The 22,302-nt window shown below is 45.9% G+C and overlaps 2 protein-coding genes across 3 annotated transcripts in view; one reads left to right on the top strand and one right to left on the bottom strand.

Moving 5' to 3' along the window:
• LOC135528259 (semaphorin-3F-like) overlaps positions 1–16,784 on the top strand; it is a 22,920-nt gene extending 6,136 nt beyond the window's left edge. Inside the window, exons 3-18 of the mRNA XM_064957222.1 lie at positions 8,249–8,409; positions 8,755–8,817; positions 8,959–9,078; positions 9,233–9,326; positions 9,458–9,577; positions 9,784–9,929; positions 10,169–10,283; positions 10,413–10,482; positions 10,699–10,843; positions 10,977–11,199; positions 11,320–11,408; positions 11,536–11,577; positions 11,665–11,822; positions 12,337–12,404; positions 12,547–12,674; positions 14,847–16,784. Coding sequence (XP_064813294.1) covers positions 8,249–8,409; positions 8,755–8,817; positions 8,959–9,078; positions 9,233–9,326; positions 9,458–9,577; positions 9,784–9,929; positions 10,169–10,283; positions 10,413–10,482; positions 10,699–10,843; positions 10,977–11,199; positions 11,320–11,408; positions 11,536–11,577; positions 11,665–11,822; positions 12,337–12,404; positions 12,547–12,674; positions 14,847–15,317 — 2,213 coding nt within the window. The 3' untranslated portion in view covers positions 15,318–16,784. The remainder of the gene's footprint in view (positions 1–8,248; positions 8,410–8,754; positions 8,818–8,958; positions 9,079–9,232; positions 9,327–9,457; positions 9,578–9,783; positions 9,930–10,168; positions 10,284–10,412; positions 10,483–10,698; positions 10,844–10,976; positions 11,200–11,319; positions 11,409–11,535; positions 11,578–11,664; positions 11,823–12,336; positions 12,405–12,546; positions 12,675–14,846) is intronic.
• Positions 15,871–22,302, bottom strand: LOC135528260 (actin nucleation-promoting factor WAS-like). 2 transcript variants are annotated; one of them, XM_064957223.1, is made up of 10 exons: positions 22,051–22,302; positions 20,576–20,716; positions 20,034–20,120; positions 19,800–19,893; positions 18,841–18,876; positions 18,418–18,613; positions 18,014–18,189; positions 17,424–17,881; positions 17,208–17,316; positions 15,871–17,055 (listed from the first exon to the last, which is right to left on the bottom strand). In XM_064957223.1, the coding sequence occupies exons 1-10, from the start codon at positions 22,156–22,158 to the stop codon at positions 16,997–16,999; spliced, it is 1,464 nt and encodes a 487-aa protein (XP_064813295.1). In that variant the 5' UTR covers positions 22,159–22,302; the 3' UTR covers positions 15,871–16,996. The 2 variants fall into 2 exon arrangements, with proteins under 2 accessions (XP_064813295.1, XP_064813296.1); XM_064957224.1 differs by having other exon boundaries at positions 18,418–18,574.

Genomic DNA, 22,302 nt, shown 5'->3' with positions numbered 1-22,302 from the left:
TCCTAGTGTCTGCTGGATTAAGACCTAGACAACCAGGTGAGGGAAGTTCCATACTAATCAGTGACCTAGGGCAGGGGTGTCAAACTCATTCCATAGAGGTCCTAGTGTCTGCTGGATTAAGACCTAGACAACCAGGTGAGGGAAGTTCCATACTAATCAGTGACCTAGGGCAGGGGTGTCAAACTCATTCCATGGAGGTCCTAGTGTCTGCTGGATTAAGACCTAGACAACCAGGTGAGGGAAGTTCCATACTAATCAGTGACCTAGGGCAGGGGTGTCAAACTCATTCCATAGAGGTCCTAGTGTCTGCTGGATTAAGACCTAGACAACCAGGTGAGGGAAGTTCCATACTAATCAGTGACCTAGGGCAGGGGTGTCAAACTCATTCCATAGAGGTCCTAGTGTCTGCTGGATTAAGACCTAGACAACCAGGTGAGGGAAGTTCCATACTAATCAGTGACCTAGGGCAGGGGTGTCAAACTCATTCCATAGAGGTCCTAGTGTCTGCTGGATTAAGACCTAGACAACCAGGTGAGGGAAGTTCCATACTAATCAGTGACCAGGGCAGGGGTGTCAAACTCATTCCATAGAGGTCCTAGTGTCTGCTGGATTAAGACCTAGACAACCAGGTGAGGGAAGTTCCATACTAATCAGTGACCAGGGCAGGGGTGTCAAACTCATTCCATAGAGGTCCTAGTGTCTGCTGGATTAAGACCTAGACAACCAGGTGAGGGAAGTTCCATACTAATCAGTGACCTAGGGCAGGGGTGTCAAACTCATTCCATAGAGGTCCTAGTGTCTGCTGGATTAAGACCTAGACAACCAGGTGAGGGAAGTTCCATACTAATCAGTGACCAGGGCAGGGGTGTCAAACTCATTCCATAGAGGTCCTAGTGTCTGCTGGATTAAGACCTAGACAACCAGGTGAGGGAAGTTCCATACTAATCAGTGACCAGGGCAGGGGTGTCAAACTCATTCCATAGAGGTCCTAGTGTCTGCTGGATTAAGACCTAGACAACCAGGTGAGGAAGTTCCATACTAATCAGTGACCTAGGGCAGGGGTGTCAAACTCATTCCATAGAGGTCCTAGTGTCTGCTGGATTAAGACCTAGACAACCAGGTGAGGGAAGTTCCATACTAATCAGTGACCTAGGGCAGGGGTGTCAAACTCATTCCATAGAGGTCCTAGTGTCTGCTGGATTAAGACCTAGACAACCAGGTGAGGGAAGTTCCATACTAATCAGTGACCTAGGGCAGGGGTGTCAAACTCATTCCATGGAGGTCCTAGTGTCTGCTGGATTAAGACCTAGACAACCAGGTGAGGGAAGTTCCATACTAATCAGTGACCTAGGGCAGGGGTGTCAAACTCATTCCATAGAGGTCCTAGTGTCTGCTGGATTAAGACCTAGACAACCAGGTGAGGGAAGTTCCATACTAATCAGTGACCTAGGGCAGGGGTGTCAAACTCATTCCATAGAGGTCCTAGTGTCTGCTGGATTAAGACCTAGACAACCAGGTGAGGGAAGTTCCATACTAATCAGTGACCTAGGGCAGGGGTGTCAAACTCATTCCATAGAGGTCCTAGTGTCTGCTAGATTAAGACCTAGACAACCAGGTGAGGGAAGTTCCATACTAATCAGTGACCAGGGCAGGGGTGTCAAACTCATTCCATGGAGGTCCTAGTGTCTGCTGGATTAAGACCTAGACAACCAGGTGAGGGAAGTTCCATACTAATCAGTGACCTAGGGCAGGGGTGTCAAACTCATTCCATGGAGGTCCTAGTGTCTGCTGGATTAAGACCTAGACAACCAGGTGAGGGAAGTTCCATACTAATCAGTGACCTAGGGCAGGGGTGTCAAACTCATTCCATAGAGGTCCTAGTGTCTGCTGGATTAAGACCTAGACAACCAGGTGAGGGAAGTTCCATACTAATCAGTGACCTAGGGCAGGGGTGTCAAACTCATTCCATAGAGGTCCTAGTGTCTGCTGGATTAAGACCTAGACAACCAGGTGAGGGAAGTTCCATACTAATCAGTGACCTAGGGCAGGGGTGTCAAACTCATTCCATAGAGGTCCTAGTGTCTGCTGGATTAAGACCTAGACAACCAGGTGAGGGAAGTTCCATACTAATCAGTGACCTAGGGCAGGGGTGTCAAACTCATTCCATAGAGGTCCTAGTGTCTGCTGGATTAAGACCTAGACAACCAGGTGAGGGAAGTTCCATACTAATCAGTGACCAGGGCAGGGGTGTCAAACTCATTCCATAGAGGTCCTAGTGTCTGCTGGATTAAGACCTAGACAACCAGGTGAGGGAAGTTCCATACTAATCAGTGACCTAGGGCAGGGGTGTCAAACTCATTCCATAGAGGTCCTAGTGTCTGCTGGATTAAGACCTAGACAACCAGGTGAGGGAAGTTCCATACTAATCAGTGACCTAGGGCAGGGGTGTCAAACTCATTCCATAGAGGTCCTAGTGTCTGCTGGATTAAGACCTAGACAACCAGGTGAGGGAAGTTCCATACTAATCAGTGACCTAGGGCAGGGGTGTCAAACTCATTCCATGGAGGTCCTAGTGTCTGCTGGATTAAGACCTAGACAACCAGGTGAGGGAAGTTCCATACTAATCAGTGACCTAGGGCAGGGGTGTCAAACTCATTCCATAGAGGTCCTAGTGTCTGCTGGATTAAGACCTAGACAACCAGGTGAGGGAAGTTCCATACTAATCAGTGACCTAGGGCAGGGGTGTCAAACTCATTCCATAGAGGTCCTAGTGTCTGCTAGATTAAGACCTAGACAACCAGGTGAGGGAAGTTCCATACTAATCAGTGACCAGGGCAGGGGTGTCAAACTCATTCCATGGAGGTCCTAGTGTCTGCTGGATTAAGACCTAGACAACCAGGTGAGGGAAGTTCCATACTAATCAGTGACCTAGGGCAGGGGTGTCAAACTCATTCCATGGAGGTCCTAGTGTCTGCTGGATTAAGACCTAGACAACCAGGTGAGGGAAGTTCCATACTAATCAGTGACCTAGGGCAGGGGTGTCAAACTCATTCCATGGAGGTCCTAGTGTCTGCTGGATTAAGACCTAGACAACCAGGTGAGGGAAGTTCCATACTAATCAGTGACCTAGGGCAGGGGTGTCAAACTCATTCCATGGAGGTCCTAGTGTCTGCTGGATTAAGACCTAGACAACCAGGTGAGGGAAGTTCCATACTAATCAGTGACCTAGGGCAGGGGTGTCAAACTCATTCCATGGAGGTCCTAGTGTCTGCTGGATTAAGACCTAGACAACCAGGTGAGGGAAGTTCCATACTAATCAGTGACCTAGGGCAGGGGTGTCAAACTCATTCCATAGAGGTCCTAGTGTCTGCTGGATTAAGACCTAGACAACCAGGTGAGGGAAGTTCCATACTAATCAGTGACCTAGGGCAGGGGTGTCAAACTCATTCCATAGAGGTCCTAGTGTCTGCTGGATTAAGACCTAGACAACCAGGTGAGGGAAGTTCCATACTAATCAGTGACCTAGGGCAGGGGTGTCAAACTCATTCCATAGAGGTCCTAGTGTCTGCTGGATTAAGACCTAGACAACCAGGTGAGGGAAGTTCCATACTAATCAGTGACCTAGGGCAGGGGTGTCAAACTCATTCCATAGAGGTCCTAGTGTCTGCTGGATTAAGACCTAGACAACCAGGTGAGGGAAGTTCCATACTAATCAGTGACCTAGGGCAGGGGTGTCAAACTCATTCCATGGAGGTCCTAGTGTCTGCTGGATTAAGACCTAGACAACCAGGTGAGGGAAGTTCCATACTAATCAGTGACCTAGGGCAGGGGTGTCAAACTCATTCCATAGAGGTCCTAGTGTCTGCTGGATTAAGACCTAGACAACCAGGTGAGGGAAGTTCCATACTAATCAGTGACCAGGGCAGGGGTGTCAAACTCATTCCATAGAGGTCCTAGTGTCTGCTGGATTAAGACCTAGACAACCAGGTGAGGGAAGTTCCATACTAATCATTGACCTAGGGCAGGGGTGTCAAACTCATTCCATAGAGGTCCTAGTGTCTGCTGGATTAAGACCTAGACAACCAGGTGAGGGAAGTTCCATACTAATCAGTGACCTAGGGCAGGGGTGTCAAACTCATTCCATAGAGGTCCTAGTGTCTGCTGGATTAAGACCTAGACAACCAGGTGAGGGAAGTTCCATACTAATCAGTGACCTAGGGCAGGGGTGTCAAACTCATTCCATAGAGGTCCTAGTGTCTGCTGGATTAAGACCTAGACAACCAGGTGAGGGAAGTTCCATACTAATCAGTGACCTAGGGCAGGGGTGTCAAACTCATTCCATGGAGGTCCTAGTGTCTGCTGGATTAAGACCTAGACAACCAGGTGAGGGAAGTTCCATACTAATCAGTGACCTAGGGCAGGGGTGTCAAACTCATTCCATAGAGGTCCTAGTGTCTGCTGGATTAAGACCTAGACAACCAGGTGAGGGAAGTTCCATACTAATCAGTGACCAGGGCAGGGGTGTCAAACTCATTCCATAGAGGTCCTAGTGTCTGCTGGATTAAGACCTAGACAACCAGGTGAGGGAAGTTCCATACTAATCAGTGACCAGGGCAGGGGTGTCAAACTCATTCCATAGAGGTCCTAGTGTCTGCTGGATTAAGACCTAGACAACCAGGTGAGGGAAGTTCCATACTAATCAGTGACCTAGGGCAGGGGTGTCAAACTCATTCCATAGAGGTCCTAGTGTCTGCTGGATTAAGACCTAGACAACCAGGTGAGGGAAGTTCCATACTAATCAGTGACCTAGGGCAGGGGTGTCAAACTCATTCCATAGAGGTCCTAGTGTCTGCTGGATTAAGACCTAGACAACCAGGTGAGGGAAGTTCCATACTAATCAGTGACCTAGGGCAGGGGTGTCAAACTCATTCCATGGAGGTCCTAGTGTCTGCTGGATTAAGACCTAGACAACCAGGTGAGGGAAGTTCCATACTAATCAGTGACCTAGGGCAGGGGTGTCAAACTCATTCCATGGAGGTCCTAGTGTCTGCTGGATTTTGTTTTTTCTTTTTAATTAAGACCTAGACAACCAGGTGAGGGAAGTTCCATACTAATCAGTGACCTAAATGTATCAATTAAGTACAAGGGAGGAGGAAACCCTGCAGACACTCGGACCTGAGTTTGACATGTGTGACCTGGAATGGCAGGTAGAAATAGAGGCAGAGAAATATGGATTTCAGGTTGTCTTCTGCATTATGGAGGCAATGGTTTAAAGCCTCACTTGGACTTATTTTATACTTTAAAAGGGTCAGATCGGGGCATTTGTCTCAGGTCTTTCATGTCTGGACCTGGTTTACCTGAATCTAAAGAGGTATGAAGATACATGAAGTGTTTTTTTTTTCTTCATCCGATAGTGGCAACACATTGTTATGGCGATGAGGATGGGCGTGGCCAGGCACTGTGTCGTGACTCGGGGGTGTGTCTTGGCATGTTGCTAGTTTTAGCCTGTGCTGTCCACTTTACCCCAGTGGACGGAGCAGATGGACGTTTGCCAGAGAGGCTTGTTATCCTGTGTTTACCTTGGAGGAACAGAACCGGACCTTGCCCCACCTTTTAAGAACCATCCCGTGTCAGCCAGGAGCCGATTGCGTAGCAGCTTATTTTAGCGGCACATTGACTGCATCCTGTTAACAGTATTCAGACAAACAGTCACCTCAAAGGAAGACAGCAGAGCACTTTGATGTAAACACAGATGTCCTTACTCTGGCCAGGCTAAAACAGTACGTGCATATGCTGTTTGTTCACAAACCTTTGTCAAATGCCATGGGACATTCATCATATGTCCCACATGGACAAACTGAGTGTTTTTGTATAGATTACACATGTGTTTCCACGGTACTTAGTAAATACATCATAGCACATACACGTTTAAAAGCTATTGTACATACAGTGGCAAGAAAATGTATGTGAACCCTTTGGAAATACCTGGATTTCTGCATAAATTTGTCAGAAAATTTGATCTGATCTTCATCTAGGTCACAACAATAGACAAATACATTGTGCTTAAACTAATAACACACAAACATTTATAAGTTTTCATGTCTTTATTGAACACACCGTGTAAACATTCACAGTGCAGGGTGGGAAAAGTATGTGAACCCTTGGACTTAATAACTGGTTGACCCTCCTTTAGCAGCAATAACCTCAACCAAACGTTTTCTGTAGTTGCGGATCAGACCTGCACAGCGGTCAGGAAGAATTTTGGACCATTCCTCTTTACAAAACTGTTTCAGTTCAGCAATATTCTTGGGATGTCTGGTGTGAACTGCTCTCTTGAGGTCATGCCACAGCATCTCAATCTGGTTGAGGTCAGGACGTATATTTTCTGTTGAAGCCATTCTGTTGTTGATTTACTTCTGTCTTTGGGGTCTTTGTCCTGTTGCATCAACCAACGTCTGTTGAGCATCAATTGGCGGACAGATACCCTAACATTCTCCTGCAAAATGTCTTGATAAACTTGGGAATTCATTTTTTCCGTCAATGATAGCAAGCTGTCCAGGCCCTGAGGCAGCGAAGCAGCCCCAAAACATGATGAGGTTTTGTTGTTGGTGTGCTGTACCTTTTAATCTCCACACACAGTGTTGTGTGTTCCTTCCAAACAACTCAACTGTAGTTTCATCTGTCCACAGAATATTTTGTCAATAGCACTGTGGAACATCCAGGTGCACTTTTGCAAACTTCAGACATGCAGCAATGTTTTTTGGGGACAGCAGTGGCTTCTTCCGTGGTGTCCTCCCATGAACAAGTATTTAGCTGATACTCTAGGATTCTTCTTAACCTCATTGAGCATTCAGTGCTGAACTTTCTCCATTTATAGACAGCTTCACGACTTATATCTCCCTCACTAACTTTAAGCATCAGCTGTCAGAGCAACTTACCGATCACTGTACCTGTACACAGCCCATCTGTAAATAGCCCACCCAACCGCCTCATCCCCATATTGTTATTTATTTTTGCTCTTTTGCACCCCGGTATCTCTACTTGCACATCATCTGCACATCTATCACTTCAGTGTTAATGCTAAATTGTAATTATTTGGCCCCTATGGCCTATTGATTGCCTTACCTCTCTAATCTTACTACATTTGTGCACACTGTATATAGATTTCTCTGTTGCGTTATTGACTGTATGTTTGTTTACTCCATGTGTAAGTCTGTGTTGTTGTTTTTGTCGCACTGCTTTGCTTTATCTTGGACAGGTCGCTATTGTAAATGATAACTTGTTCTCAACTGGCCTACATGTTTAAATAAAGGTGCAAAACATTTTTGTCTTACCGTTGACTGATGAACATCAAGGCTTTTACGGGGAGATGTGACGTCTCTTGTCTCTGAATGAATGAATGAATGAATGAATGGGTGTAAAACTCATTCATGGTGCTTTTCCATTAAGACTTACTCACACACCAGTGTTTTATGTTCATGTAAGCTCTAGTGCTATTGTGTTTCCCTCAGGAGTGTGACGCTAAAGATTCGTGGCGAGCAGAATCAACAACCTCTGCATCGTTCAAGACGGTTGCTTTGCGAGAAGGTTTTAACGTTCAGCTGGTCATTGTTATGTAAATGCAGGCTGCCTTGGCTCCAAGTCAGAGCAGGTCTGCCAGAGCCATGGCCCAGCGCGACACGGGTGCCGTTCCGCATAGGAGGAAAGAGAACATTTGGAGCCGTTTGTGTAAATCACTCGGGTGGAAGAGAGAGACGGAACACGCGGGGGAAATGCGCCATCAGAGTGTGGGTCACCGAACAGACCTGTTTTAAAGGGTTTACTTAGAGTTCCTCATACCGTGTGTCCTCAGAGACCTGCATTAGCATCCATAAAGTTGCACAGTACATTCAGCCGATGCCACAAACTCAATCAGAAGCTTGGAACACATGAAATATTGAAATCTTAAAAGCCTCTGGAATACGTCCTGAGAAGTTACGTATTTAGTCATTCGCACATTTTCTCTTGGTGTTAGTAGTCTATGTTCTGTAAATGCTGCTGATAGTGAGAAATAAAGCACTTGTAGTCGTTATCAGGGAAACTGCATGGGAAAGATTCAAGGCAATAAACAGAAAGAGCTCATGGCTCCCCCTGCTGGATATTAAGATTTTTGCCATTCTCATCTGCTACAGAACTTATTTTGCATATGATTTACACTAACGTTGTGTCCATGCATATTTGTGTGTCTATGCGTCTCTCTCCTCTGCAGAGTTGTTGGACACCAGAGCAGTCCGTCCGTTCTCCTTCTCCTTCAACACCAGTGACTACCGCATCCTGCTGATGGACCAGGACCAGGGCCGTCTCTACCTGGGCAGCCGGGAGTACCTGGTGGCCCTGGACATGCACAACGTCAACAAGGAGCCCCTCATAGTAAGAGCACACATAATCACAACTCCCTCAAAAAGGCCAATGAGACTGGAGGACTCTTTCCTGTGTCTGCATAGCTTTGCCACAGTTTAATGTGGTAGTATTTTATTTTATTTAACCAGGCAAGTCAGTTAAGAGCAAATTCTTATTGAGTATTGAGAATCTACCGGGAAACTGCCTTGTTCAGGGGCAGAACGACGGATTTTTACCTGGTCACCTCGGGGATTCGATCCAGCAACTTTTCGGTTACTGGACCAACGCTCGAACCACTAGGCTACCTGCCGCCGCGTAGTAAAACACCTCAAGTAAAATGATCCTGTAATGTCTGGTATGATTTGTCCCTGACAGATCCATTGGCCAACCTCTGACAAGAGAAGAGGGGAGTGTCGGATGTCAGGAAAAGGAGGACAGGTGGGAATGGCCCCTGGCCCCTGTACTTTTCAGTATTAACTAATGATGTTATACTTTCATGGGTCTTATTTCACAGTTTTGAAAGAGATTTTTTTTTCACCAACAATTGATAGCATTCCCATGTCTGTGTACACACACCAGGGTGAGTGTGCAAACTTTGTGCGTATGATAGAGCCATGGAACCGCACCCACCTGTACACCTGTGGGACCGGAGCCTACCAACCCATCTGCACCTTTATCAACAGAGGCTGGAAGGCAGAGGTGAGAGGTTCAATATGCCCAAAATCATTTTAAAAGACAATTAATTGCAGCATATCTGTGCATCTTCACAACCTGCAGCTCGGATTTCTCAAAACTGTGGTACTCATTTCAAAACATTTGATATATATGGCCTTTCTGGTCTCTCTCTTTCCAGGACTATGTGTTCAGACTAGTTCCTGGATTCACGGAATCAGGGAAGGGAAAATGTTCCTACGACCCTTCCCAGGAGAACATTGCTGCTCTTATCGGTAAGCTTCACCTCACTTGTGCATACACTTAGTAGACTGCCCAAAATTGGGGCAGTCTCCCCTCCCACTTTCACCGTTTCCTAACCTCTCCTCTCCATCTCTTTCTCTTCCTCCTCTCTTCTCATCTGCAGATGGGAATCTGTATGCGGGGGTCCATGTAGACTTCATGGGGACAGACGCAGCCCTCTTTAGGACCATGGGGGGCAGAACAACAGTCAGGACAGAGCAGTATGACTCCAAGTGGCTCAATGGTGAGTTACTAAGCCTGAAAAAGACTGCCATCTTGTAAGGGTGGATTCCCAAAAATGTTGCCATTTTTTCCCCATGGTTCTTCAAGCCAGATACGAACCAGCGCGATCTGACTCTTAAGAAATCATGGCAAACTGCTGCTACTGCTGCATGTTTCTCGTTCGTTCATCACTCCGTTCCTCTCTCTCTCTCTCTCTGTCCGTCTTAGAGCCCGTGTTCATTCAGATCCAGCAGATTCCTGACAGCTCTGAGAGGAATGATGATAAACTCTACTTCTTCTTCCGGGAGAAGAGTCTGGATACAGGGGGAGGGGCCAGCCCCAGTGTGTTGGCCAGAGTGGGACGAGTGTGTCTGGTGAGTGTGTCAGGCCTTTGCTTGGACCTAGCAGGGTGGCCCTGTGAAACTGAGCTACGCCACTCTTGTATAGACTCTTATTAACTCTATTACTTGAATGACTTACATAATTATAGTTTGACTGCAACATTATGGACAACATTGTGATTGGGGGAATTGTTAAGGGTACAAAAAAAAGTGTCTTCCACGGAAACAGGCTTCCCTTACCTCTCCCATCCTTTACGTTCCCTCTTACCCAGAATGATGAGGGGGGTCAGAAGTCCCTGGTGAACAGATGGACCACCTTCCTGAAAGCCCGCCTGGTGTGCTCTGTGATCGGAGACGATGGGGTGGAGACCTTGTTTGACGAATTGAGTGAGACAGACCTCAGTGAAAGATTTAGTGATTTCGATAAAGATTTAGAGATGATTAGTTGTCGATGGAAGTGAATCCTTCACCAGTTCTTCAGGAAAATCATTTCTGTCTCTTTCGTCATCCTTTCAGGGGATGTTTTTATCCAGCCAACGCAAGATGAACGCAACCCTGTGGTATATGCCCTCTTCACAACTGCTGGGTAGGTCATCATTGTATCTGTCTTACATCCCCTGTTATACGTAGCCTCTCTCCAATTTCCCTTCTCTCTAAAGGCTTGCCCTGTTCTCGCTCCTCAGTGCTTTTCTACTCTCATCTAGGACCTGTTGGTTTACCTCTCTCTCCTCCCTCCTCCACTTCACTGGTTGATGCTGACTGCATGCCCCCCTCCCCTTGTTTTACCTTCTTTCTCTCCCAGCTCTGTGTTCAAGGGCTCAGCAGTCTGTGTGTACTCCATGGCTGACATCCGCAACGTGTTCAATGGACCCTTCTCCCACAAACATGGTCATAACTACCAGTGGACAGCCTACACCGGCAAGATTCCCTACCCTCGCCCTGGCACAGTAGGTTCAGACCAATTACTCACTGAAAACAATCCTTATATAAACATCCCATCAACTGTCACCTCTTTCCAATGGGGAAACGCATTGCTTACACTCTCTCTGTCTCTGTGTTACTCACGATATATAATTCTAGTGTCCAGGAGGAACATTCACCCCGGGCATTCGCACCTCTAAGGACTTCTCAGACGAGGCAGTGAACTTCATGCGAGCCCATCCCCTCATGTACCACCCTGTGTACCCTATCCACCGTCGCCCCCTGGTGGTGAGGACCGGGGTGGACTACCGCTTCACAGCCCTGGTGGTGGACCAGGTGGACGCCGTGGACGGCCGATACGAGGTGCTCTTCCTGGGCACAGGTGAGTGTCTCTCCGTCGCTGGGCAATTGGCTGACTGAAGGACTTCATTGCATGTTTGAATTTCACATTTTGTCTTTTGTCCAAATTCGACATGGTGACATCAGACCTCTCTTGTTCCAGATCGTGGCACTGTCCAAAAGGTCATAGTTTTACCCAAGGACCCGAGCACCATGGAGGAGCTCACCCTGGAGGAAGTGGAGGTTTTCAGGGTGTGCCTATATGATTTCTCTAAATATTGTTCACGTTATAGCAAAAGTCTCTAACTACTGTCCTTGGACATTCTTTCAATGATTACACTTTGTTGATACTTATGTGACACGATGCATTTAATTACAGACACGTGCTGCTGTTAAAACAATGAAGATCTCATCGAAAAGGGTAAGCTGAACTCTCTCTCTTCGTCGACAGGAAACACTAAAGAGATATTGTTGATGCTGAGCTCTTGTTTTCATTCTGTCGCTATAGCAACAGCTGTACGTGTCATCGGAGGCAGGGCTTACCCAGGTATCTCTGCATCGTTGTGGAGTATATGGGAGGGCCTGTTCCGACTGCTGTCTGGCACGGGACCCTTACTGCGCCTGGGACGGGGAGAGCTGCTCCGCTTTCACCCCCGCCACCAAGAGGTCAGGACCACAACACACACCAACACAACACACACCAACACAACACACACCAACACACACACACACACACACACACACACACACACACACACACACAACACAACACACACACACCAACACAACACACAACAACCCAACACAACACACACCAACACAACACAACACACACCAACACAACACACACCAACACAACACACACACACCAACACAACACAACATACACACCAACACAACACACACCAACACAACACACACCAACACAACATACACCACAACCCCTCATCTGATATTGACAGGGAAGTGTCATAAAGCTTTAGTAGTCCTTCACTGTCTGTCTGTCTGTCTGTCTGTCTGTCTGTCTGTCTGTCTGTCTGTCTGTCTGTCTGTCTGTCTGTCTGTCTGTCTGTCTGTCTGTCTGTCTGTCTGTCTGTCTGAATAAATGTGTGAGTGACTGAATTCATTTCTGTGCTTGTGAAATGTGTTGGATGAACTCTGCTCTGTCTCTCTCACTCAGGAGGAGCAGAAGACAGGATGTGAAACATGGGGATCCACTGCAACAGTGCAGAGGCTTCAATGCCAAAGGTTAGACAAAACACTTCAAAAATATATATATCTTAGCAGAATTCAGTGTCGCAATCAAATCATGTAATAACTAAAACATTAGCAAATAACTACCATTTAAGATAATCTCCTATCTGTCTCTCTCTCCCTCTTCCTCCTTCAGTGGAGAATCGTCCTAGAGAGACAGTCCAGTTTGGTGTGGAGGGGAGCAGTACCTTCCTGGAGTGTCAGCCTCGCTCTCCTCAGGCTACAGTCAAGTGGCTCTATCAGAGAGACGGAAGGAGGAAAGTGGTAAGGAGGAAAATGCATCTATTTCTGCTCTCTGAAAAGAGACCAGTATTATTAAAATATCAAATTCATACCACATTTCTTGGTTACACTTGAGCTGTTGGAGCAGTTTACACAGGGGTTATCCATGTTTGATTGACTAAATAAACATACGTACATTTTTTATTTAACCTTTTATTTAATTATGCAAGATATTTAAGGACCCATTCTTATTTACAATGACGGCCTACCCCGTCTAAACCCAAACCCGGACGATGCTGGGCCATGTGTGCTCTGCCCTACGGGACTCCCAATCACTGCAAGTTATGATACAGCCTGGAATTGAACCAGGGTCTGTAGTAATGCCTCTAGCACTGGGATGCAGTACCTTAGACCGCTGCTCCACTCGGGAGCAGAAGTAAAGTTTTTCTTGTTGATATTAATAGTATTAATGATCAGCCAATGTTATTTCAGTTCAAAAAAATCTATAGAGAAATAGTCAATCACTTTTGAAACACAAATGAGGCAGATGTGGACCTTGTTCTCCCCCTCACAACCATAACTCTCTTTCCCCCTCACTACCATAACTCTCTCTCTCCCTCACTACCATAACTCTCTCTCTCCCTCACTACCATAACACTCTCTCACCCTCACTACCATAACTCTCTCTCCCCCTCACTACCATAACTCTCTCTCCCTCATTACCACAACACTCACTACCATAACACTCTCTCTCCCCCTCACTACCATAACACTCTCTCCCTCACTACCACAACACTCTCTCTCCCCCTCACTACCATAACACTCTCTCCCTCACTACCACAACACTCTCTCTCCCCCTCACTACCACAACACTCTCTCTCCCCCTCACTACCATAACACTCTCTCTCCCCCTCACTACCATAACACTCTCTCCCTCACAACCATAACTCTCTCTCCCCCTCACTACCATAACACTCTCTCACCCTCACTACCATAACTCTCTCTCCCCCTCACTACCATAACTCTCTCTCCCCCTCACTACCATAATACTCTCTCCCCCCCTCACTACCATAACACTCTCTCTCCCTCACTACCACAACACTCACTACCATAACACTCTCTCTCCCCCTCACTACCATAACACTCTCTCCCTCACTGCCATAACTCTCTCTCACCCTCACTACCACAACACTCTCTCTCCCCCTCACTACCACAACACTCTCTCTCCCCCTCACTACCATAACTCTCTCTCTCCCTCACTACCACAACACTCACTACCATAACACTCTCTCTCCCCCTCACTACCATAACACACTCTCTCCCCCTCACTACCACAACACTCTCTCTCCCCCTCACTACCACAACACTATCTCACCTCTCACTACCATAACACTCTCTCTCCCTCACTACCACAACACTCACTACCATAACACTCTCTCTCCCCTCACTACCACAACACTCTCTCTCCCCCTCACTACCACAACACTCTCTCTCCCCCTCACTACCATAACTCTCTCTCTCCCTCACTACCACAACACTCACTACCATAACACTCTCTCTCCCCCTCACTACCATAACACACTCTCTCCCTCACTACCATAACTCTCTCTCCCCCTCACTACCATAACTCTCTCTCCCCCTCACTACCATAACACTCTCTCCCTCACTACCATAACACACTCTCTCCCTCACTACCATAACTCTCTCTCCCCCTCACTACCACAACACTCACTACCATAACACTCTCTCTCCCCCTCACTACCATAACACTTTCCCCCTCACTACCACAACACTCTCTCTCCCCCTCACTACCATAACTCTCTCTCCCTCACTACCATAACACACTCTCTCCCTCACTACCATAACTCTCTCTCCCCCTCACTACCATAACTCTCTCTCCCCCTCACTACCATAACTCTCTCCCCCTCACTACCATAACACTCTCTCCCTCACTACCATAACTCTCTCTCCCCCTCACTACCATAACACTCTCTCCCTCACTACCATAACACACTCTCTCCCTCACTACCATAACTCTCTCTCCCCCTCACTACCATAACACTCTCTCCCTCACTACCATAACACACTCTCTCCCTCACTACCATAACACTCTCTCTCCCCCTCACTACCACAACACTCTCTCTCCCCCTCACTACCACAACACTCTCTCTCCCCCTCACGACCATAACACTCTCTCTCCCTCTCACCCCTCAGCTCAACCGGGACAGAGAGTATCTGAAGACAGCCCATGGGATCCTTCTGAAGTCCCTCAGCCAATCGGATGCCGGGCTCTATCACTGCCTGGCCACAGAGAACAACTTCAAACACACTGTGGCCAGGGTGTCGCTGCGCATTCTGGACCGAGATATCGTGCTGGCCCTCACCTCCCCAGACAACGACCCCATGACCTCCAACAGCCCTCCCACTGGACGGGGGAGACAACATGACCCCAAGCAGCAGAGGGTCCCTCCAACCCCCCCTTTCACAGACACCCTGTCCCAGCCGGAGGTCAGTCTGATCCACCAGTACTGTCAGTCCTACTGGGAGCAGCTGAGGCACAAGCAGCAACAGCCCAAACGCACTTCCAGGAGACACACAGAGAGCCAGGAGCAAGAGCCGGAGGAGCAACAGCCTAAACGCATCAGCAGAAGACACACAGAGAGCCAGGAGACCCAAGGAGGATAGAGGACTGGACTTCCAACACCAGCCAGCTAGGACACTCCTGTGGTAGACTACAGATCCATGTTTGACACCAAACATGAGTTTCATCTCTCTTTGTACATTGAATGACATGTGATACCGACCCTCACACAACCCAGTATCTCAGTATAGAAATGTAATATATCGATACGTGTATATATTTTAGGATCATAATAGATCCATGGTTTATTAATGTTTAATGGTTATGACATAAAACAATTGATAAACATTTGCCTTTGCACGCTTTACTCGGTTGGAAATGTGTACTTTTTGCTGTTCAGTGTTGAGCGATAATGTTTTGGTGTGATGTACATGTATTTGTGTATTTGTCTACTAATACCATATGTGATATTGTAATTGTGGTGACTCTCTTGTTCTCTCTCACACCTTTGTGACCTATGTTTGTTTGAGGACTCATAGCTATACGGTATTCTTTGAATTGTGTGCGTGGACGGTGGTGGATTGAAAGGGACGTGAGGGATCTTTCAACAAGACAGATCATCTCCACATGTAGAAGAATAAGACGGTAAATGCCATGTGTGCATAATCTCTGTATTACATTATAATACTACATTCCAGCCATATCAAATTGTCACTTTGAATGGGAACAGGTATAAAGAAGACTGTGAAGAAGACCTCACCATATGTTCTAATGATATTGAGCAACATACTGTAATGTGTAGTACAGAAACATACTGTAATGTGTAGTACAGAAACATACTGTAATGTGTAGTACAGCAACATACTGTAATGTGTAGTACAGCAACATACTGTAATGTGTAGTACAGCAACATACTGTAATGTGTTGTACAGAAACATACTGTAATGTGTAGTACAGAAACATACTGTAATGTGTAGTACAGCAACATACTGTAATGTGTTGTACAGCAACATACTGTAATGTGTAGTACAGCAACATACTGTAATGTGTAGTACAGAAACATACTGTAATGTGTTGTACCGAAACATACTGTAATGTGTAGTACAGCAACCTACTGTAATGTGTAGTACAGCAACATACTGTAATGTGTAGTACAGAAACATACTGTAATGTGTTGTACCGAAACATACTGTAATGTGTAGTACAGCAACCTACTGTAATGTGTAGTACAGCAACATACTGTAATGTGTAGTACAGAAACATACTGTAATGTGTTGTACAGAAACATACTGTAATGTGTTGTACAGAAACATACTGCAATGTATTGTACAGAAACATACTGTAATGTGTTGTACAGAAACATACTGTAATGTGTTGTACCGAAACATACTGTAATGTGTAGTACAGAAACATACTGTAATGTGTTGTACAGAAACATACTGTAATGTGTTGTACAGAAACATACTGCAATGTATTGTACAGAAACATACTGTAATGTGTTGTACATACTCAGCATGAGTCCTACACTGTAAACGTTTGAAAGCAAATATAAAGATATGTGATCCCATCAATCGTTTCTCTGTCTTACGTTCCGTTGATTTCTCTCACATTTGGGACTTTCACACAATCCTTATCTGTAGCATTCTTCTGATGTAAATCTTCGTGAGTCACCTTCCAGTCAGCAACTGATACAAAAACACCAACACAAAAGAGATTAACCGGATCAACGACTGTTGGGTCCATGGTTACAGAGTGGAAAATAATACAGGATGGAATGCACTTATCAGTCGTCCCACTCATCGTCATCTTCATCATCATAACCTCCTTCTTCTTCACCTTCATCTGAAACAGAAGAGAGTTATGTCTGTTATGCTGGTATTTATTTATAGATTCATGAGGATGAACCACAATGCATTTGGTTTATTTGACACATTTGTAGATGGAATATAATACATGAATGAATGAATGATAGATTAGGATGAGAAGGTGTTTACCAGAGGAGTGGATGACTTTACTCCTCTTCTGCATGACCATCATCAGAGCTCCTACGATGCCCTCTGAGTCTGTGTCAGCAGGCGGAGGTGACTCAGGACTGTCTGTGACCTGGGACACAAAGGTCAAAGGTCAATGATCATGTAAACTGAAATATATAGACTTCACTCTCATTGACAAAGACAATTTCTGCATTTGAATAACAAAGTTTAGTTTACGTTTTTGAGCTTCCTCCCCAGGCGGATCTGGTCCAGCAGAGCTCCTCTTCCACCTCCTTCACATCCTCCTGTAGATGCAGGAGCAGGTGATGGGGGACCTTTACAGGGGTGTGGAGGAGAAGGAAAGTCTCCAGAGCTCTGGGCTGGGGGAGGTGGGGGAGGAGGTGGAGGAGGGGCAGGCATGGAGCGCTGGTGGCCCGGGGGAGGGGGAGGAGAAGTATAGGACACAGAGGGTGGAGGGGGTGGGAGTCCGCCTCGGCCGCTTGAGGGGGGTGGAGGTGGCAGGGCTCCACGTGATGGAGGGGGATGGGAGGGGGGTGGTCCTCGCCCTGGCTGTCCTGGGGGAGGGGGCAGGGGGCCGGAGCGACCCCCCCGTGGAGGAGGGGGGGCAGGAGAGGAGGAACAGCTGCCTGGTATGGGAGGTAGAGAACCCTGTCTTCCAGGAGGAAGGTCAGGATCTATATGACATTGGGATGAAAAAAAGGCCAATTTATTAGATTACAAAAAGAGATTGATTTCCAGTTAGTTGTAAAAAAGTGAGGAAGTTGGTAACTCTAGACCAGAAGACAGACATTCAGAATGATACTTACCAGTGTGCATGGCCTTTTTGACTGCTTCCATGCCGCCTGAGTTCTCGATGACTTGTTGGATGAGTTGGGAGGTCTCCTCATCCTTCAGCTCAGCCTCACTGATCCCAGCACAGGACAGCAGCTTTTTCAGGTCAGGGTCCAGGTTGTTGGGATCCCAGCCCACATGACTCACGTGTCTGAGGAGGAGAGGAGAGAGAGGGAGAGGAACATACACCTGAGTGAGTACCTTAGAAAGGTATGAGTGGCAAGCTTGGATTCTGTCCTGGTTTGTAAATTAGACAAATTGAGGACAGACAATGGGATGATAGGTGTCATGTAACTACATGTATTGTGATTGTATTGTATTGCTTATGAAGGCTTTATTTTACCGCCTGCTTATATGTGTGTGCTTAGTATCCACTCACGTAAACCCACTGGGTGCTCCAATGTCTGCTTTGGAGAGTTTACTGCCCTTCCTCTTGTCCTTCTTCTTGTCCTTTTTCCCCTTACTGATAAAGGCAGGAGCAGGTACAGGTGTGACGGAGCGGTAGCGTGAAGCCTGGATGTCTGGGTTCTGGATGTCTATGGTTGCCACAGAAGGAGAAGTGGGAGTCCCAGGTCCTGGATTACAATTGATGTGTACATGTATGAAACACATTGTATGTTTACATATTGGGTCAGTTGGTATTGGTGCCTGGGGTATAACATGTACAATGGGATTAGGGATACTCACCTTTACCTCTGTCTGTAAGTAAAACACACATATTAAGAAAAGGAAAAAGGATTCTTTAGTGATTACTTCAGACACCCGCATCCAAATGTCCGTGCTATTAGTATGTCAGTCTTACCATTGGAAGGCAGGGGGCGCTGCTTCTTCTCTGAGACTGTGAGAAGGAGAAAAGAAGGGAACAGGAAACGAGAGGATGTCAGTTTAGATAATGTCCTCTCATCTCCAACACAACCTTTTCCTTTGAAAAGCCACAGCTAACCTCTATGGAACCACACCTTACAATATTTGTTCTGTTTTCCAGTATTAGAGATACACTACCGTTCAAAACATTTGGAGTCACTTAGAAATGTCCTTGTTTTTGAAAGAAATTGAAAGGAGATGAAAGGACATTTTTTGTCCATTACAATAACATCAAATTGATCACAAACACAGTGTGTACATTGTTAATGTTGTAAATGACTATTGTAGCTGGAAACGGCTGATTTTTAATGGAATATCTACATAGGTGTACAGAGGCCCATTACCAGCAACCATCACTCCTGTGTTCCAATGGCACGTTGTTAGCTAAAACACCAGTCTCAACATCAACAGCGAAGAGGCGACTCCGGGATGCTGGCTTTTTAGGCAGAATTGCAAAGAAAAAGCCATATCTCAGACTGGCCAATAAAAAGAAAAGATTAAGATGGGCAAAAGAACACAGACACTGGACAGAGGAACTCTGCCTAGAAGGCCAGCATACGGAATCGCCTCTTCACTGTTGACGTCGAGGCTGCTGATAATGGGCCTCTGTATGCCTATGTAGATATTCCATTGAAAATCAGCTGTTTCCAGCTCCAATAATAATTTACAACATTAACAATGTCTACACTGTATTTCTGATCAATTTGATGTTATTTTAATGGACAAAAAATTGCTTTTCATTCAAAAACAAGGACATTCCTAAGTGACCCCAAACTTTGAACAGTCGTGTGTATTATTTCAAATATGACAAATAACAACCACGAACAACAACCATTGACTACCAAATAACACAAAACACAATGTTTCTGTCCTGGATCCTACAACAAATGACCTGACCTTGACGGTTTCTCTGGTTTATCTTGTCTTCCACTGCACATAGGAATGTTTCAGACTCTTGTTCATTCACAAAGTTCAGCCCCACTTGGCAGTCCTGCATTGTATTGGAGTGAACTATGACATATCTTGGCATACATTTGCAGAAGGAGAAATACAAATGGACAATCACTCAACCTTGGATTTACAATCAAGCCATCATCATGAGCATCCAGGGCATGTTCATGTTTTGCTTACATCTGCAGCAAATGCGTGGAAGAAGGGTCGGGGGCTGTGGTAGACCATTTGGTTATAGAGCTCCTGCTCCCAGGTCAGCTGTCCTTTCTGGGGGGAAAAACAACTGTTAGCATAACTGTAGCTTAAACTGACAGTGGACAATATTACAACTGATCCTTCAGGCTCTCAGCTCATGGTAAACTCAACAGTGGACAATATTACAACTGATCCTTCAGGCTCTCAGCTCATGGTAAACTCAACAGTGGACAATATTACAACTGATCCTTCAGGCTCTCAGCTCATGGTAAACTCAACAGTGGACAATATTACAACTGATCCTTCAGGCTCTCAGCTCATGGTAAACTCAACAGTGGACAATACTACAACTGAATCTCCAGGCTCTCAGCTCATGGTAAACTCAACAAAGGATCCTTATCTAGACTGGGTTACTATACACACTTTGTGACAACTGCTAATGTAAAAATGGCTTTTTAAAGAAATATGATTGATTGATAGATAGATATTCGACCATCATTATAGCTGACGTTACATATTCCTGTTACCTTGACATCGAAGAGGCGTATGAAGTAGGAGCGACGAGGGTTGTCCTTGGTGAAGCAGGCCACCCCAGTGTGCTGCAGGCTCCAGCAGGTGGGACTATGTGGCAGGGCCATATACAGCTGCACCACAGCCGTGGCCAGGGACTACACACACACACACACACACACACACACACACACACACACACACACACACACACACACACACACACACACAACACACACACACACACACACACACACACACACACACACACACACACACACACACACACACACACACACACACACACACACACACACACACACACACACACACACACACACACACACACACACACACACACACACACACAGAGGGTATGGAATTAGTTTACATGTTGGCTCCTGATAAGTGCACATCGGAAAAGTGCAATTAAAATGCTGACTATAGATGATTTTACTCTGGACAGGCTGTGCTCAGGTAAGTGCAAACGTTTAGGACAATCGGAGGTTTATCAGTTTATCATTTACCAGGAGTCGACTATACAGAGCCAAGTGTGATACGAGCTTACAATCTGCTGCTTGGTACTCTGTTGTGGTTTGAACAATTATTGGGTATTTGCCAGAGCAAACACCTGCCCCATTAATGTCATCACATTTTCTGTAGTAGGACTTTTTAGATCTTGTGTTTTGTTAGAATTATCATCTACCACTGCAGGCTTGGGCCTACTTCAGAAACCAGGAAGTTGGAATGTGAAAAAAAAGCAGACTGCACATACTCATATGTAACTGCTGCCTCTGATTCTGTTACCAGAGGAAGTGGTTTACACCAGCATTTCCTGTAATTTACTCATGTCTGTTTTAAAGTCATTGCGTAGAGAGTCTTGGTGGACATGCAAAATGTCATTTAATTGTTTGAATTTCTAACAATAGATTACTTTTAAAGTTACCAAATGTCCACGTTACATCAAATGCCATTGCCAATGCACTATATAAACATAGCAGAGCAACAGTACAAATGGTTCATTCAGTCCCTGAAAAAGATAAACAATAAGGATGAGGCTGAAGCACTGGCGACCAGAAGATTGCCCAATCATATCTTACTGTATACAAAGAAGATGTAAAAAACATGTTTTATCCACGGCCTGGGGAAATTGATAAAAGGTTAGAATTCACATGTATACCATAACCTGTATTTAGAGTTGATACATATTTTCTACATAAGTACTCGTCTGGCAAACGCTACCAGTGTGGCCGTGCCTTTAAAGTACCGTCATAACCCCACACCAATCTGCAGTAGCACACCAACCATATAGTTTCCGCTACCAAACACTCTCCTACATACCAAACACTCAAACACCAGTCATATTGTTTCCTATATACCAACCATCCAGTTTCCTAGTACCAATCATTCAACCAGATAGCTTCCTACATACTAAACACCAACCAAATATACCAATCCTCCCCTCCCTCCTTGATTCCCAGGAAGGACTTACAGCACACCTCCTCCCCAGGAGGTCCTCCAGCCTCTCATTCTCCTGTGGGCTCAGCAGAGAGCTGGGACTGTACCCCTGAACTCCTTTAGACTTAGATCCCCGACTCATAGTTCCCTCTCAGAATATCCACTTAGTACCAAAGAGGAGCTGATCATTGATGTGCCTGGCTGTCCTCTTCCTCAAACAGGCACTAACAAGTTGAAATGACGCAGGCGGTTTCTCTTCTGCCTTCTACAATATGTTATATGCACA

This window comes from Oncorhynchus masou, chromosome 33 (assembly GCF_036934945.1).
Source record: "Oncorhynchus masou masou isolate Uvic2021 chromosome 33, UVic_Omas_1.1, whole genome shotgun sequence".
Lineage (NCBI taxonomy): Eukaryota > Metazoa > Chordata > Actinopteri > Salmoniformes > Salmonidae > Oncorhynchus > Oncorhynchus masou.
Note: the sequence above shows the minus strand (reverse complement) of the source record. Positions and strands in the feature narration are given on the sequence as shown.